At 49.4% G+C, this 19,209-nt stretch overlaps 1 protein-coding gene across 1 annotated transcript in view; it reads right to left on the bottom strand.

Annotated features, from left to right (window-relative positions):
- The window catches only part of COTL1 (coactosin like F-actin binding protein 1), a 43,799-nt gene that overhangs the window by 15,971 nt on the left and 8,619 nt on the right, over nucleotides 1-19,209 (bottom strand). Inside the window, exon 3 of the mRNA XM_082370260.1 lies at nucleotides 1,153-1,310. Within this exon, the coding sequence (XP_082226386.1) occupies nucleotides 1,153-1,310 (158 nt within the window). The remainder of the gene's footprint in view (nucleotides 1-1,152; nucleotides 1,311-19,209) is intronic.

The following is a 19,209-nucleotide window of genomic DNA, read 5'->3' as shown; positions in this document are numbered from 1 at the left end:
ACATTTGTCACAGCTAAGAAGCCAACACTGGAACGTGACTACTAAACTAAACCCCAGACTTCATTCCGATTTCACCAGTTTTTCTGTTCCGGGATCCAATCCAGGACACCACATTGCACACAGCCGATTTCTGTGTGTGTGTGTTTTGTTTTTGGTTTTTTTACAATGCAATGGCTTCCTTTTGTATATTCACAGATATGTGCAACCATCACTACAGATTTTAGAATATTTTAGAATATTTTCATCACGTCAAAAAGCCCCATACCTGTTAGCTACCACCTCCCTATCATGGGTTTTAGGAAATTGTTTTGCAAAATGGAGAACCCTTTGGTAAGAAGAAAACTATCTCCCCTTCACCTCTCTTCCCCAGTTTATCTTTCTGGAATTCGGATTTTATTTTTCTCAGCATGACCCAGTGTCCTAGCCCCAGATGAATCACTTAGTGTCAATTTTTGTTATGTCCAGGATGGAAAAAAAAACTTTAAAATGGGGAACTCTACAGGTAGAACTGTTTAGAAGCTCAGAGACAAAACCAAGGGTACACCCACCTTTTCCTCCTCCTCTCCGTCTAATAGGGACACAGGAGTAAGTCAGCCATGACCAACGCCCAGCTACCCAGACTAGGAATCTCTGCCACTGTTGATATAGCCTTTGTCATTCTATGGCCATCAAAGTCATCATAAAACCCCTGCTGGTGCCCATAAGGTTGACATTTATTCATTCACCAAGTGCTATTGAGCACCTACTGTGTGCTAGACACCATTCAGAGAGCACTCGTGAATTCTCCCATCGGGTCCTCATGGCCACAGTTGGAAGTCATCCATCACCCAATCAGGAAGTGGGGCCATTTTGGTCATCCCTCCAACCCCTTCTCCATGAGCCACCTGCCCCCCACCCCAAGAGGGAGACACCAGCCACCACGTTTCTAGTATTTGATGGTCAGGATCACAGATGCGGCTACCACCCCAGAAAGCAATTTGGGGTACATCTCACCAGTGGTGTTACTGGTCCAGAAATGTAGCACAACACGTTCAAAGTCACAGACCAAGGAGCCAAGCCCAGCCCCTTGTGTCCCTGCTGGATGGTGACCCTTTGTGGGATGTGACCAGCACCTCCCCACCCGAGACCCTAAAAGAACACAAGGACAGTTACCTGCACCACCTCCTTCACCAGGGTCTTGTCCGTGCCGGTCTTGGCGCGCTGCAGCCCGCTGACATTCTCGCCGATCCATGTGATGAGGGCGAACTTGGACCTCTTGCTCATCGCGTCCCCGGTGGTGAAGCGCACGAAGGCAAACAATCGGACGTCATCTGCACCAACGGCAAAGGGAGGGCACGGTGCTCGGTTAAAACACCCCAAATCCACATCGCCAGCAGGGGCTCTGAGCCACGAGGGTGCCCAGAGCCACGTGGCAGGAGCCGACATGCCCTCGCTCAATCTCGACAACAGTGCCACAGGCTGGGATGCCCATTTCACAGATGGGAAGTGGAGGCACAGAAGGGCCATGTGACACTCCTGAGGCTGCAGAGGCAGATGGAGGCCAGGCCTCTCTGACTGCCATGCCTGCGACCCTCCCCTCCCCCATACAGTCAAGGCTCAAATTCTGAATCTGATTTAGGGAACGGAAGTTCGTCGACTCTTTTTATCCCAAATCTTTGAGGCCCTATTTGGAACAGCAAAGCCACACGGCGGAGAGATGGGAACTGGGCTGGGGTGGGGAGGAGAGGAGGAAACAAAGACGGTGGCCCTTGTTCTGGTCTGGGATATAGCTCTGGGCCCACTGGGCATGGCTAGCTTATGGCCAGACAATTAGGCCAATAAAGAATTCTGGGGCTTCCCTGGTGGCGCAGTGGTTAAGAATCTGCCTGCCAATGCAGGGAATACGGGTTCGATCCCTGGTCCGGGAAGATCCCACATGCTGTGGAGCAACTAAGCCTGTGCGCCACACTACTGAGCCTGCACTCTAGAGCCCGTGAGCCACAACTACTGAGCCCACGTGTCACAACTACTGAAGCCTGCGCGCTTAGAGCTCGTGCTCCAAAATGAAGAGTAGCCCCCGCTCGCCGCAATTAGAGAAAACCTGCGGGCAGCAACGAAGACCCAGTGCAGCCAAAAATAAATAAATAAAAATAAATTAATTAGTTAAAAAAAAAAAGAATTCTGAGTATTTTTCCACTGGGTATGTTATGCTTGTTATACGGTATATGTTTGTTTTTATTAAAATGACTCTGGGGGCTATTCTGGCCGATGGATCTACATTTAAGTCTGTGTCATTGCCATACCAGTAATCTCATCATCATCACTTCAGAATCTCTTTCATAGTACATTGTGCTAAGCTCCCCCATCCCCCGCTGCTCTGCATCCCCAAAATATCAGCTGGTATTCCTGAGTTTTTAAAGTGACGTGTGTGTGTGTGTGTGTGTGTGTGTGTGTGTGTGTCCACCTCGGTACTCTAGTCATTACGGGCTGGGTCATTCTTATTCTTCGTGCTGGGGCCGTCCTGCAGTGCAGAATCCTGGCCTCCACCCGCTCAATGTCAGTATCACACCCCCCGGCCCACTAGGACAATCAACAACGCCTCCAGCCATTGCCCAATGTCTCCATCGGGGCAGAACCGCCCCCAGGTAAGAACAAATTCTAGACATACTTTGTGTCCCCATTTAGTCAGGACCCCTTTGTGTTTTCCACCAAAATCCTGCACGTTTTGTGGAGGGCATCACATATCCTTACTCAGATGAATGCCTAAATAGTTCACATGTCAATTGCAGTTATCGGTGAAATCTCATTCCACCCTCCCCCAACCCCCCCCCCCGCCCCCCGTGATGGCTGGTACGCGGGATGCTGGTTTGGGGTCATGCATCTTGTACCTGCCGCTCCATTCAGCTCATACTCTCAAATGGCTTTTCGTCGCTGGCTTTAGGATTTCTCAGCGACCCAACGACCCATCGAACTGTGTTTCCCAAGCACTGTCTGAATCACCTGGGATCTCGCTAAAATGCAGATTCTGATTCGGCAGGTTTGGGATAGGGCCCGGGGGTCTGCGTTCCTAACTAGCTCCCAGGTGATACTGACGCTGCTGATCAAAGGATCACACTTTGAGGTTTTAAGGTTTTGTTTTTTTTTTAATCAAGGTGTCTTTCTTCCTAGAATCGTTCCGGGTGCCACCATGCCGAATCCCACACAAAGTAAAGGTTCTCACCAAGATCCAAGGCCACCAGCCCTCTGAGTGTAATGGAGACACAGTCTACACTGGCTGGTTAGTACCTCAAAGCATGAGCTCATACTGACAACAAGCTACGCTGTCTAAAGGGGAACCATCTGACCGGGGGAGCTGAGACACAGCCCTGGCAGGCCACGGACTCCTGACTCAAAATCCACATGCGGGCATTTCTTAAAGGAAACAGATCATAATCGCCATTCACGCTGGCACAGCACCTTTCGGTTTACGGGTCAGTATTCACTGGGTCTTTATAAAGATGCTGGGAGGTGGGCCGCGGGGTCAGGGGGGGCGTCATTGTCACCCTCATCAACATCCAAACAACCGTTTGGTAGATGAGGCTGGGAGGTTGTGTGATGTGCCCAAGGTAACATGCCAAGGACAAAGCCAGCCTGAAGCCAAGGGCTAGGACATCTCGGGTGTGTCTGCCCAGCCCCCCTGCTTTAGGGAAACACCCCACCCAGCCATGGGAGCCTGGTGGGTGCCCAACCTGGGACCTGACCACGGGGGTCAGGCAGTGAGGACAGACCGGTGTAAGGGACACTTCACAGGCCAAATTGACATGGCTTGGTGACCAACTGGCCATGGGAAGTGAGGAAGGAAAAGTCCAAGGACAGGAGACCATGTGAACTCCATCTCTTAGTCCCGGAGGAATCTGACTCAATCCCCAAACATCAGAGCCTCGCTGCCTCATCTGTAAAATGGGGAGATTTTTTTGGTTCTCCCCATTTTTTTTTCTTTATTGAGGTAAAAGTCACACCACAAAAATTCACCGTTTTAACTATTTTAAAGCATAGAAGTCAGCGGCATTTAGTACATCCAAAATGTTGTGCAATCATTTCCATTACCTAATTCCAGAACATCTGCATCATCCCAAAAAGAACCCCCTACCCACCAGCCGTCACTCCTCATCCCCCCCCTTCCCCCAGCCCTAAGCAACCACTAATCTGTCTTCTGTCTCTGGATTTGCCTGTTCTGGACATTTCTCACAGATGAAACCCTACACTGTGTGGTCTTTTGTGTCTGGCTTCTCTCACTCAGCATGTTGGCAAGATTCACCCGCGTGGTAGCGTGATCGTCATTCCTTTTATGGCTGAATAATATTCCATTGTACGGATGGACCGCATTGTGGTCTGTTCATCCGTGCATCCACTGATGGACACTCGGGATGTTTCCAAATCGGGGTAATTTTATACCTCCCTCCTTCCTTGGCCGTGAGGGTTAAATAGGACGCTGGCCCGACATGGTAGAACCTTCTCCCCAGAGCCTGAGCTACCAGGCAGAGCTGCGGGTGGGAAGTGAGCACAGGAAATGAGGCTGCCCGGGCTGAGGAACTGAAATTCACGCAGCCACGCACGGCTGGTGCAGGACTTTCGTTCCCGAGCATTTCCCAGCATCGAGGCCGCTTTTGGGAAGCCAGCACGCTGTTCTGAGTAGTGTTATTGGAGGAACAGGAGAACCAGCTCCAAAGTGTTTAATTAAATTGCAGTCTTGACTTGAGGGGGAGGCGGGCCACCCCTCAGATGCCTCGCGCCTTCTTAAGGCTAAGACAACACCAGCAAAAGAACTCTCAGTCTGTTTCCATGGCAACCACTCTATTTCCCTTTTCCTCATTGGTCAGCCTGGACGTTTGGGATCCCATGACCACACTTGGATCCCAACCGCCCCATCACTGGCCAAACTCAGTGGGAAAGTTACAAACCATGTGTCCCAAGTACCAGCCCAGGACCTGGCACAAGACAGATGTCCGATAAGTCAGTCTCACGCCCACCTCCAAAGACACAGGGAACCTGGCTTTTAAGACCTTCCAGAACTGCAGGCCAATGTCATTTAAATTATCAAGGCAGGAGAGACTGCTTTCCTGGGTGCCTGTTTGGTGCTTATCTGACAATGGTCTGGCCAACAAGATTGCTGACGGTTTTGAAAATCCGAGAGTCACGTTTTGCTTACAAATGTCTGCCACTCGGGATTTGGCATGACACTGAAAAGTCAGCTGAAAGTCTGAGATGAAAAACCTGTTGGTCTGAGTGACATTTTCACAGCTGCCCACACAGATCTCTGTCCCCCACGCATCCTGAAGGAGGTCCTAAGCCCATTTGACCTCCAACTAGTCAATGCAGGAGGAAGTTCTCATTTAGTCGCTAACTTCCTTCCTCTGAACAAACCAGGCAGACCAAACACGGATGTGCACACGGGTGCATCACCTGGAAGGCAGAGCTTGATCCCATCAGATATGCGTATATGAGTGTGTGTGTGTGTCTGTGTGCATGTTTGTGCGTGTGTGTGTGTGTGTGTGTGTGTATGTGTGTGTGAATGCACGAGTGGGCACATACACACTAGGATGGCAAAATTGGCCGGAAGAAGGTTGGTACTTGGGGTCACTGTCACCCCTGGGGTGGCACTTGGTCCCCAATGGGCCAATGGCACATCTTTCCAGTCTGAGATTGAAAAGTTGAGGTGCAGCCCTGGACAACCCTGGTGGGGGGCACCCGGGCCCAGGACCCATACCAGGGGACACACACTCTGAGCTCCCTCTGTGAGAGGTCCCAGCACAGCTGTCTACACCTGCTGCTCCCTTGACCATTCAGTCTCAACATTCTGGTCTACAGCATCCAGGTTGAGTCCAAGTTCCGGAATCCATTAGAAACTCATCCCCTCTTCATACCAGCTCTGTGATGAGACCAGATTCCTGAATGCCTCTAAGCCTCAGTTTCCTCATCTGCAAAATGGGTCAACTACCTACCTCACAAGCTGGTTGTGAGGATTAAATGAAAAAGAAAGAGATGTGAAAGGCTTGCCTGATGGGGACGGTGACGATTTTTCTATCCCTATCTGTCTGGTGAAACTGCCCTCCGAGGTCCACAGTGGCCTCCTAACTGCCAAACCCAACGTGACAGCCTCGAGGACTTCCCTGGCATTCCAGTGGTTAAGACTCCATGTTCCCAATGCAGGGGGCTCAGATTCGATCCCTGGTCGGGGAACTAAGATCCCGCAAGCTGCACGGTGCGGTCAAAAAAAAAAAAAAAAAAATCCCTCCAACAGGACAGCCTCTTTGCCTTCCAGCCTCTCTGCTGGCTTTCTGTATCTGCCAAACTTACGCTCACTTTGCTCGGTTTAAAAGTAGGGGCCCTCCTAGGCACACACAGTCATGTGGCCGCTCGTCCTATGAGTATTTCTTGAGGACCTACTGTGTGTCAACCACAGTGCCAAGCACTAGGGGGCACAGATAAGACCAACAAGGGTCCTGAAGATGACAGAGGCTGTTTACTAAGCACTTACTATGTGCTAGGCGCCGTCCTAAGCACTTACACGTAGCTGCACGTTTTTCCATCCCAACCTCTCTGTCCGGTCAGCATTGCTCACGATCCCATTTCACAGATGGAGAAACTGAGGCTCAGAGAGGTGAAGTGATAAGAAGCCAGACATTCCTTTTCTCTGATTACATCTAGAGCAGCAGTTCTCAAAGTGTGGTGCTCAGACCAGCAGCAACAGCATGGGCCAGGAACTCATTAGACTGTGAATTCAGAAACTCTGGGAATAGAGTTTGGGAAGTGAGTTTGAATGAGCCCCTGGGGCATTCTGGTGCCTCCAAAGCCTGAGAACCACTGACCTAGAGGAAGAGGTGAGAAGAGAAGATGGGGTTTTCAGCTCAGAGGACCCACTCTCCTGTGGCCGGGAAAGGGAGTGAGACAAAACGTCTCACAGGCAGAAAAGGTGAAGTGCCCAGAGTTCAGCCCCACCCACTTCCTCCCCACCAGCACCTTTTATTTTAAGAAATTGAGCGTGTAAAGGAGCTTCCGGTATGGTGTGTCTTCTCAACACTAGAATTTACAGAATTTGAGGCCTCTAGGCCTGGTTTCCTGACCATCTCCCCATCAAAGACCAGCGGGACGGTCCCCGCAGAGTCTCCCCCTTCCCCCGAATCCCACAGCCCAAGACAGAAGAGCAGTATTTAGAGAAAGAGCTGCTGAGCTACGGTACTGGTAATAGGGAGTTTTTCTGTGACCTCTGTGTCTGCTGACATAAGCCATCATTAACAAGGATTCCCAAATGCATCACAAAACCACACAGAGCCCCATCTCAGGGGGACCATCAACCGATGACAAAGCAAGGTTGGGAGCCCCGACCCCGAGGACCATCAACACCACCGCTCGCTGCCTTCTGACCTTTGCTCCAATTCCGGACTGTGGACACCCTCCCCTCCCCCGCTCAGTGAGAGTCTTGTTCATGAAGAGATGGTCCTCACAGGGCGTTCATAAAACTCCACTCTCAAAAGAACTTGACCCTTTGGTTGGTCTGTGAAGCCTCATCACGGGACAAGGATGGGTTATCAGTGTGAAACAGCTCCTGAGCCAGTCAATCCCACAGCCCTAAGGACCCCTCAGGACCTAGAGACCCCAGGCAGGGCCCACTTGGTTCAAAGTCCTGTTCCTCTTTTCAAGGCTCCTTGCCTCCACTGACTAAGTAAGTTAATTTGCAGCATAAAGTCATTGCACGAAAAGTTCTTGGGATATTGCCTGGCAGAACTGTGCTCAGAAACGTCGGCAGTGGACTTCCCTGGTGGCACAGTGGTTAAGAATCCACCTGCCAATTCAGGAGACACGGGTTCAAGCCCTGGTCTGGGAAGATCCCACATGCCGCAGAGCAACTAAGCCCGTGCGCCACAACTACTGAGCCCGTGAGCCACAACTACTGGGCCTGAGCTCTGGAGCCCGTGAGCCACAACTACTGAGCCCACGTGCCTAGAGCCTGTGTTCCGCAACAAGAGAAGCCACCGCAATGAGAAGCCCGCACACCACAACGAAGAGTAGCCCCCGCTCGCCGTAAGTAGAGAAAGCCCACGTGCAGCAATGAAAACCCAACACAGCCAAAATGAAAAAAAAAGAAACGCCGGCAGTGGTCACTAGGCGTTCTCTACTCTACAGCCCCTTCCTCCCCTGGCCTTCCTCTATCCCCCTCTCAACGCTGCATTTCCCTCTCTCTCTCCTATCAACTGCTTTTACCAGCCCCTCCCCTTCTCCCATCTCTTCTCTCCTCCAGCTCCAGTCTAGGGCTAGAAAGGAGGGAGGGACTTAGGAAAAGAGAGTAGAGGTAAGGCAGGAGGCGGGGGGATATGAAGGAAATAGGACGGCACAAAGAGGGAGAGATGACCACAGAGGGCATGGGAAGAGTGGTGAAGAAAAGAGGGGGGTCAGATTTATCTGGAATCACCAAGGCCACCAGGATGAGCTGCTCTAATAAATTTCCCAACAACTATGAACGGCACATAATCCCCACCAAGCTCTTAATGACTCCCTGCCCTCTCCCACCCCTCCCACCCACACCTGAAATCTCCTGAGGCTCAGAATCATTGAGGGACAGATTCTGACTGGTCACACCCAGTATGCTCACCACGGTGGTGACCCTGACACAAGATCCACATTGATCCAGGGACCCCGCCTTCTCCCAAAAAAGACCCTTGTCTGCCCCTCTCCCTTTTCCCAAAGCTGGCACTGGCTGGAGGACAAAACCCAGAGGAGACAGCGGATCTGCCACGAGTCAAGCAGTGTGAGGTTTTCTCACACTTTTGCAAATTCTCTGAACAAGTTTTTTCATTACACACAAAACACATACTAGGTGTAGAATAATTAGGAACACGAACAAGCGAGAAAAAAGAAAGCCTCACCACCGAAATAACCCTAGTAAACTCCCTAAGTGGCACCTAAGTAAACCTTTGGGTGCATGTCCTTTGATCTCTTCAGCTGCTTTCATATCTGTCCAATTCTTGTCACATCCCCAGCACAAACCACAGTGCCAGCCACATAGTAGGCACCCAATAAATATCTACTGGTCAACAGAAAGAAAAAAAGAGAGAGAGAGAAGTAACCGTTCATAATTTCCATCCAACACTGAACTTCAGAGCAAGACAAAAGAACGGGGGAAGGAGACAGCAGGAAATTGCCCCAGAGCTGGGCCGAAGCTGCCCTTACCTTATATAGACTCCCTAAGAAGTTATGCAAACAAGGTTCAGTAAGGGAAAAAACAACCCACACGCCAAAAAGCTGAGCTGTCAGCTTCCACCAAGCAAGCTCCCTAGAGCGGGCATGAAAGGAAACAGGAAAGAATTCAAACATCCTGCCGCCTGGGGCAGAGGGACAGCTGGACAGTAGCCACAGCTGCATCATTTCCAGCAAGCTGCTGATGTGGGAGCCCAGGCAGCGACAGACAAAGACCTGGAAGTGCTAAATGTCCTCTCTCTCTTGGACACGGAGGACAAGGGCTCCATGGATGTGTATACAGCCCTTGCATGTGAGATCACACTGTCTATGCACATTGATTCTTTGTCCCACCCCTTCCTCAAAGCAGCAGACTTCTCAAATGATTCCTTCCTCGTTGCATTTTCGTGAAATGAATGACCCAGCTTTCCTAGTTTGACAGAGAACACAAGAAAATGGAGTACAGAATAGCCAGAGGAAAAAGAAAGATGATTACTTCGGTAGAACCCTCAGGGAATGGGCTGATCTGGAGACCCAAATTATCAGGATAGCTAAAGGTTTTCCCTCAGTGACAAAGCACCATAACTTTTTTTTTTAATGATTACTTTTACTTCCTTAAATGGAAGTCAGTGTGTTACGTCTGGCTTCACCTTCTGACTTAGAGAACAGTGGCTGTAACCAGGTCCTGGAGGCTCTGAGTACCTAATTGCAGCGTTGACAATGAGACACTCCGAAGACACTGAAGGATTCGGTGTCTGATTGCCTGAGCACCACATGCCCCGGTGTGCACGGCGCTGCATTCTCGTGTCCACTTTTTATAGTTTTGCCGTTTCTTCCATCGCTGTTAGTTAGTCATCTGACAAACACTTGTTGACAATTTTTAGTTCAAAGACTTTGCTGAATAAGACACAATATGAACCCTCAAAAAATACACAACCCAGCGTGGCAAATAAGAAAAACTAAGCATGTGGACACAATGAAGTTAGCACCATAGCCACGAGGCATCACAGGGCATATGGGAACATCAAAGAAAGAAAGAAATTAACTCTGCCTGTGGGGTGGTGATCAGGGCAGCCTTCACAGAGGAGGTGATGTTTGATCCGGGTCTTGAAGGATGACCTAGAGTTCATCCAGCTAACAGGGTAATGAGGAAGAAGGGGGCCCATGTTAACAACCTGAGGGATAGATTCTGACAGAACTCCACAGACAAAAGCACCAGCTTCTGCGGACAAGTTCAAAACGCCTTCCTCTACCAGCCCCTCTCTCTATCTCTGACTTGCCACAGGCTAGAGGGGCATATAATTAGCTTATTATTACTGTGTGTAAAACAAGAGTTTAAAGGCTCAGAATGACATCCCTGAGGGCTCCTGCAGTCTGCTCATCCCTACACCAGGAGGACAGGAATCCTGTCCCCTATGACATCTCCAGTGCCCACAACGGTGCCTGACACACTGTCCACGCTCAATAAACATTTCTTGAGTAAATGAGGAGCCTCTGCCCACCTTCTTTAGCAGCTCAGAAGCATGGTTGGTCCCCAGTCCTCAGTTGTGTCACTTCACTGGGAGATGCTATCTTATAAGAATAAAACCAATCCCCTCCCTGGATTTTAAAGGTGTAGATTCTAATGAAGAGACCAGCAGAAATAATCAGATGTGGACAGACAGGTAGCAACTGCCTGGTCTGGACAAATGTGCCTTGTAAATGAAAGCACACGGGAAGGGCAGCCCAACAACATGGTGTTGCTAGGATTAGCAATGCCTGCATAACGCGGGGGTTCTTCTCTCCCTTCCCTGCTCACATCACCAAGCACGGGGCCCCAGAGGTGCAAAGCAAACGCCAACCCTCAGCAGCTCAGAGATCCAGGAAACCCAGGTTCAAGTCCCCACTCTGCCTCTCTCTGCTGTGTGACCAGGGCTCACTGGCATCCCCTCTCTGATCCCCAATGTTCTGAGCTGGGTGTGGGGGGGAGGTTCTCTGTCCCTGCCTCAGAGTGGCAGGGACAGACACACAAGTGGTTTTCATCCCCGTAGCTGTTGACACTCGCAGCCCTGGAGTCGGCCCACACATTTACAGCTGTGTCAACTCACTCTTTTACTGATTCTCTTAGTTACTAATGCACATGAACATCCAAGACAGACCTTCCGCTTTCCTTTAAGTACCCATGTCCGATGCAACAGTTGCAGGCAACGAAACATCTCCTGGGCACCAGTTTGGTGCCAGGCGCTGAACTGGAAGATGAAAACCCAGCCGTGGGTCCGGTGCTGTGTCTGGCTGTCAATCCTCATCAGAATTGCGGAAAGGCTCAGAACTGAACCTGGCACAGAGGCAGCGACACTAAAAACGCCAGACAGTGATGATGATAAGGATGTGGGTAACTATTTTTCAGAGCACACGGAGGCAGCGGGAAATGAGAGCCGGGAGATGATCGAGTTCACGTGGAAGAGCGAGGGGCGGGGCTGAGCGTGTCTGGGGCACGTGGGTTTGGAAAGCGGCCGTGGGGAAAAGCAGGTCTGACATGGAGGGAAAAGTGGCAGGCAGAACCACAAATGTGGACGTGGGAAGGAAGGACAGGAAGACCCAAGGCGAAATTCTGCAAGGTCGTAGGACAAAAGACACGGGAATAAAATACATGCTGTTGAGGCAAAATCAGTCCTCTGACCCCACCTCCCTGCACACGCACAGCCACCACCCTGCTGGATTTCTGTCACCCCCCCCACCACCCCGTTTCTTCTTTTCTTTTTTCTAAAAAAAATTATTTATTTATTTATTTATTTGTTTGTTTGTTTGTTTATTTATTCTGCGCCGGGTCTTAGTTGCGGCACGTGGGATCTTTCATTGCGGCATGTGGACTCCTAGTTGAGGCATGCATGCGGGTTCTAGTTCCCTGATCAGGGATGGAACACGGGCCCCCTGCATTGGGAGTGCAGAGTCTTACCCACTGGACCAGCAGGGAAGTCCCACCCCCTTTCTTCTTTACGTTTTAAAAACTGAGATAGTTACATACCATAAAATTCACCCCTTTCAAGTGTACAATTCATTGGTTTTTAGTACATCCACAAGGTTGTGCAACCATCACCATCGTCTATTTTAGAACATTTTCATCACCTGAAAAGGCGACCCCATCCCGATAAATAGTCACTCCTCGTCCCCCATCGCCACTCCTGGCAACCACTAATCTGCTTTCTATCTCCATGGATTTGCTTCTTCTGGAAACTTGAAATAAATGGAATCACACAACATGTGGCCTTTCAAGTCTGACTTCTCAGCATAATGTTTCACTCAGCGTCATGTTTTCAAGGTTCACCTATGTCACAGCATGAATTCATTTGTTTTTATGACTTCATTTGTACTTCATTTGTTTTTGTACTTTTTCATCTGTTTTATGTACTTCATTTGTTTTTATGACTGAGTAACATTCCATTGATGGATGGACCACATTTTGTCTATCCGTTCATCAGTTGATGGACGTTTGGGTGGTTTCTACTTTTGGGACTGTGAACAACGCTGCTGTGAACATTCAGGTACAAATTTTTGTGTGTTTTCATCTCTCTCGGGTAGATACTAAGGCATGAAATAGCCAGGCTTAACCTTTCAGGAACTGCTGAACCGTTTCCCACGGCGGCTGCACCAGTTTCCCTTCCCACCAGCAGTGCATGAGGGTTCTGAGTCGCAGCGTCCTCGCAACACCTTTTATCATAGTCTCCTTGTGCGTGTGAAGTGGTACCTCACTGCGGGTTGATTTGCATTTCCCTAATGACAATGATGCCGAGCATCTTTTCATGTATTTACTGGCCATGTGTATGTCTCCTCTGGAGAAACGTCGATTCAAATCCCTTGCCCAGGGCTTCCCTGGTGGCACAGGGGTTAAGAATCCGCCTGCCAATGCAGGGGACACGGGTTCAAGCCCTGGTCCGGAAAGATCCCACATGCCGCGGAGCAGCTAAGCCCGTGCACCACAACTACTAAGCCTGCGCTCTAGAGCCCACGAGCCACAACTACTGAAGCCCACACGTCTATAGCTGGTGCTCTGCAACAAGAGAAGCCACCGCAATGATAAGCCCACGCACCACAACGAAGAGTAGCCCCCGCTCGCCACAACTAGAGAAAGACCACGTGCAGCAACAAAGACCCAAGGCAGCCTAAAATAAATAAATTAAAAAAAGATTTTTTTAAAATCCCTTGCCCATTTTTTACTTGGGTTATTGGTCTTGGTATTGTTGAGTTGTAAGAGTTCTTTACATATTCTGGAAGCTAGACCATTATTGGATGTTTGGTTTGAGGGCCTCCCCTTTTGCTGGGCTCACTCCTCACCCAGATACCCGCATGCCCGGCTCCTTTTCATTCAGTTCTTGCCTTAGCGTCACCTCCCCTTTAGGCCTCCCCTGACCACCCTGGCTAACAGTCGCCTCCCCACAACCCGTCTCTGGCCCATTGCTTCGTTTCATTTTCTTAGCACTCATCTCGTTCTGAAAAGATCAGATTTGCTAGCTTGTCTATTAGCTGCCCCTGCATTCCCACTGAATGTAAGCTCTGTGATCTGGATCCCCCAACTTACCCAGTACTAAGAGTGCCTGGCACATAGTAGGTCCGCAACGTGCATTTGTTGGATAATGAGTAGTTACAAAGCGACAAAGAAGAGAGTAAGTTACTTTCCCCAAATCGAACACACGGCAGTAGGTTTTGGCAAATCACGAACAGAGCAAGTGGGGCTTCCCTGGTGGCGCAGTGGTTAAGAATCCTCCTGCCAATGCAGGGGACGCGGGTTCGAGCCCTGGTCCGGGAAGATCCCACGTGCCGCGGAGCAACTAGGCCCGTGAGCCACAATTACTGAGCCTGCACGTCTGGAGCTTGTGCTCCACAACAAGAGAGGCCGCGATAGTGAGAGACCCGCGCACCGCGATGAAGAGTGGCCCCCGCTCGCCACAACCAGAGAAAGCCCTCGCACAGAAACTAAGACCCAACACAGCCAAAAATAAATAAATAAATTTTAAAAAAATAATAATAATAATGAGTGAACAAACAGCAGTATATTTAAAAAAAAAAATTAAAAACAAAACAAAACAAACACAAACACAAAAATATAGAGCAAGTGGTATCCCAGCTCAGGGCTGCAAGAGCTCGCCGGAGTGAACACAGGCGCCCTCCTTGGCTGGGCAGGGAGCTCACACAGGGGCTGCACAGAGCCTGGCTCTTCTGACTCCTCCTCAGAAGCCCCAGCGTGTGACCCAGAGGGGCCTGCGGCCTGCCCAAGGCAGCAGCTTCCTTTATTTGCAAGCCATGAACAGTACACTCCATTCTAGAGCCAGGGTAGAATTACAGCCAAAAAAGAGGAAGAACACTACTTCCGGGTCAGATCAGATGACCTCCAAGGGCCATCCTTTCGGTCAAAAGTAGCAGAGTCAGAATTCTTCCCTGGGAAGAATGGAGGCGTTTGAATTAAGGAGTGTTGCTCCCCAGAGACCATCGCAGGTTTTTCACTTGAATAAAGGCAGAAAAAGTACCTCTGAGCTGCATATTCTTAGAAATGTACCACCAGCCAGAGAGGCACAGGCCTCGGGTCTGCGCCTTGGCGTTCAAGAAAAAGCTTGTGGAAAATTGTTAAGAGGATAGCTCCCAAGAGTTCTTATTACAAGGAGAAAAACACATTTTTTTTTCTTTTCTTTTTATTGTATCTATATCAGATGGTGGATGTTAACCTATTACGGTCATCATTTCATGATATATGTAAAGCAAACCGTCATGCTGTACCCCTTAAACTTATACAGTGGTGCATGCCAATTATTTCTCAATAAAACTGGGGGAGGGGGAGAGGAAAAAAAAGAAAAGAGCTCGCCCTTGGTCTTCCCTCCTTGTTTCAAAAGAATTTCAGCTGCAAGTGCTGCAGGGTGTCAGGAATGGTGGCCAGGAGCACAGGCACTGGGTAAGGAACACAGCTCCGCCTCTGTGCAACCCCAGGCCAGTGCCTTTATGGCTCTGAGCCTGTTTTCCTGTCTATGAAATGGGAATGACAACAGGGCCTACGACATGGGGTCACGGTGTCGATGAAATGAAATCACGATTAGATGACTCTGGCTGGCAAAACAATGGCCCCTAAAGATGTCCACATCCTAATCTCCAGAACCTGTGACTCACTCTGTGACTTGACACAGCAAAGGGGACTTTGTGGGTGTGATTAAATTAAGGATCTCGGCATGGGGAGATTATCCCGGATGATCCGAGTGGGCCCAAAGTCATCACAAGGGTCCTCAAATAGGGAAGAGAGGGAGGCATAAGAATCAGAGAGATGGCATCGTGAAGACTCAACCAGCCATTGCCAGCCTTGAAGGTGGAGGAAGGGGCCACGAGCCAAGGGATGCAGGCGTCTCTAGAAGCTGGAAAAGGCCAGGAAATCCATTCTCCTTTAAAGCCTCCAGAAAGAACACAGCCGGCCCACACCTTGATGTTAGCCCAGTGAGGTTGATTTTGGACTTCTGCCCTCCAGAACTCTAAGATGAGAAAATTACGTTGTTTTAAACCACTAAGTTTGTGGTCATCTGTTACAGCGGCCACAGGAAACTCATACAATGACCTCAGCACAATTCCTAGCACAATAAAAGCCCAGTGTTCACCATTATTTTTGAAGTATTACTATTACTTATTATTGGCAAGGAAGCTTACACAAATGCACGGATGATAAAAAAAAGATTAAGTACATGAGGAAAAATGAGACAGATGACCAGAAACTAAGTCCAGAATTAAACAGAATGTCAGGCAGGTTAATATCAAATGCACTGCTGAAATAAAACCCAAAATGCTGAGGTTAACAGTCCTGCCTTCACATACAGGCCTCTGGGGACCTGCCCCTGCAGAGGCCACTGAGCGGAATCTGCAAAGCCAAGAGCATCAAATTAAGTCGGTGAGGAATGCAGCCACACACGGGCTCCGGGGCAGGGAGCTGGGCCAGAGGCCAGTGCGGGTGAGGGTTTCAGAGCCTCGGCACCTGCAGGCCCTCCATACGGGCCACTGGGCTGTTATGTTGGCAGAGGGACGAGCGGGCCGTCCAGGGGTGAGCTCAGCTCTCAAGCATTTCAGGGGACTGTGTTCATTCATCTATTCAACACCCACCTGGGGAGAAGGCCAGGTGCTGTTCCAGGTGCTGAGGGTACAGCAGAGAACCAGGCAGAGCAGGCTTCTGCCCCCCAGGAGCTCAGATTCTAGCTGGAGAGTCAGACACCAAACAGATACATGAACAGTCATGTGGATATAGCTTGGGGAGTTAGTAAGAGCTACAGCCCACGACTTGGGTCCACACAAGGCAGTGACACACCCACTGGTGAAAAAGAGATTGAGATATCATCTCACACTGGTCAGAATGGCCATCATCAAAAAATCTACAAACAATAAATGCTGGAGAGGGTGTGGAGAAAAGGGAACCCTCTTGCACTGTTGGTGGGAATGTAAATTGATACAGCCACTGTGGAGAACAGTATGGAGGTTCCTTAAAAAACTGAAAACAGAACTACCATATGACCCAGCAATCCCAGTACTGGGCATATACCCTGAGAAAACCATAATTCAAAAAGAGTCATGTACCACAATGTTCATTGCAGCTCTGTTTATAATAGCCAGGACATGGAAGCAACCTAAGTGTCCATCGACAGATGAATGGATAAAGAAGATGCGGCACATATACACAATGGAATATTACTCAGCCATAAAAAGAAACAAAATTGAGTTATTTGTAGTGAGGTGGATGGACCTAGAGTCTGTCATACAGAGTGAAGTAAGTCAGAAAGAGAAATACAAATACCGTATGCTAACACATATATATGGAATCTAAAAAAAAAAAAAAAAAAAAAAAAAAAAGGTCATGAAGAACCTAGGGGCAAGACTGGAATAAAGACGCAGACCTACTAGAGAATGGACTTGAGGACACGGGGAGGGGGAAGGGTAAGCTGGGACAAAGTGAAAGAGTGGCATGGAGATATATACACTACCAAATGTAAAATAGATAGCTAGTGGGAAGCAGCCGCATAGCACAGGGAGATCAGCTCAGTGCTTTGTGACCACCTAGAGGGCTGGGATAGGGAGGGTGGGAGGGAGAGAGACGCAAGAGGGAAGAGATATGGGGATATATGTAATGTATAGCTGATTCACTTTGTTATAAAGCAGAAACTAACACACCCTTGTAAAGCAATTATACTCCAATAAGGATGTTAAAAAAATAATAATAATAAATAAATAAAAAGAGAGATTGGAACCAGGTAACCATGAGGGGTGGAGATGCTCCACTGAGCATACCACCACCAGAGAGACAAAGTCTCCCTTTCCAGGATCTCGCCATGGAATTGAAGAAACAGACGCACATGTAACCACCGCAGAATGTGATGAGCATCACAAAGGCAAGGAGGGCGTCTGAGTGGAGGGGATATTTACACTGGGCCTTGACGGATGTATAGAAGTCCTCCAGGAAAGCAAAATGGACGAGGACAGGGCCGGAAGAGGGAAGACTGTGCACAAGTCCCGAGGAAGGGGGAGGCAGGGCAGCACAGTGCAGGGGAAAGGCTGGGAGCCTCGGACACAGATCTGGGTTCAAAGTCCAATTTTTCTACCTACTGTGCCATCTCAAGCAAGTGACTTTTTAAAAAATTTTCGTTTATGGGGTGAAACATTCTTTAAGCTCCATAGTGCTTTACAATTTTCAAAAGTTTCATACACACGATTTCCTATAATCCCATAATAACCCTTTTTTCCCCCTACCCCTAACTTGCCCCTCCCCCGCCACCACTGGTAACCACTAGTTTGTTCTCTATATCTGTGAGTCTACCAAGCAAGTGACTTTTGACTCTCCAAGGAAACCATCAGATTCCTTATCAGTAAAATGGGGCTGACTCCTACTCTGGTCCATTGTACTTATTACATACACACCCCTCATGGATAAGAAAAATTATAACAGATGAGGTAATACATGCAAAGCGCCCACACAGTGTGGGGCATTTGGCATCCATGTGGTCAGAATCATGTGTTGGGAATGTGCATGAGTGGGGTGAGCTGGCGAGCATCCGATCCTAAAGGACATTCCATGTCATCTCTAAGCGTTTGGACCTTACGGGCAAAAACTACAAAAGGTTGTTAAACGGAGAGAAAAGTCCCCCTCCCATCCCCACCCCCGCCTGGACGGCAAACTCGCCAGGGTCGGGAAAGGGTCAACTCAGCACTCAGCAAAGGGCTTCCCTACAGCAAGCACTCAGTAATGTCCCGGAGAAGGAAAAGCCAGGGCCAAGGGTGGACCCCAGGAAACACCCCCACTTATGGGGCACGAAAGGGAAGGAGAACCAGCAGAAGGAAGTGAGAGCAAGAGATGAGAGACAGAAAAGGAGAACTAGGCGAGCTTTGCAGGGCAGAAGCAGAAGAAAGGGAAAATTACCTTTTCAGTGAGTAGTGGTCGCTGACGAAGGCTGGAAGGAGGGAAAGTGGAATAAAGACAGAGAAACGGGGCTTCCCTGGTGGTGCAGTGGTTAAGAATCCGCCTGCCAACGCAGGGCACACGGGTTCGAGCCCTGGTCCAGGAAGACCCCACATGCCGCGGAGCAACTAAGCCTGTGCGCCACAACTACTGAGCCTGCGCTCTAGAGCCCGCGAGCCACAACGACTGAGCCCGCGTGCCACAACTACTGAAGCCCGCGCACCTAGAGCCCGTGCTCTGCAACGAGAAGCCACCGCAACGAGAAGCCCGCGCACCGCAATGAAGAGTAGCCCCCGCTCGCTGCAACTAGAGGAAGCCCGCGTGCAGCAACGAAGATGCAATGCAGCCAAAAATAAATAAATAAAATAAATAAATTTATTTAAAAAAGACAAAGAAACGGCCACTACATTTGCCCACCAGAAGGTGACCGAGGACCTGTGCACGGGGTGCCAAGCTCTGGCTATGGGGGGGGAATGCCAGGATGTAAAGAGGTGAAAAAAGGATGGGAGATGAGGACGTAGATATAACATCTATACGATCCACAAGCAATACTTTGAAAAGGTTTGCATTAA

The sequence above is a fragment of the Balaenoptera borealis genome (assembly GCF_965194805.1).
Source record: "Balaenoptera borealis genome assembly, chromosome: 19".
Classification (NCBI taxonomy): domain Eukaryota; kingdom Metazoa; phylum Chordata; class Mammalia; order Artiodactyla; family Balaenopteridae; genus Balaenoptera; species Balaenoptera borealis.
The sequence above is the reverse complement of the archived record's forward strand: the minus strand, read 5'-3'. Positions and strand labels throughout refer to the sequence as shown.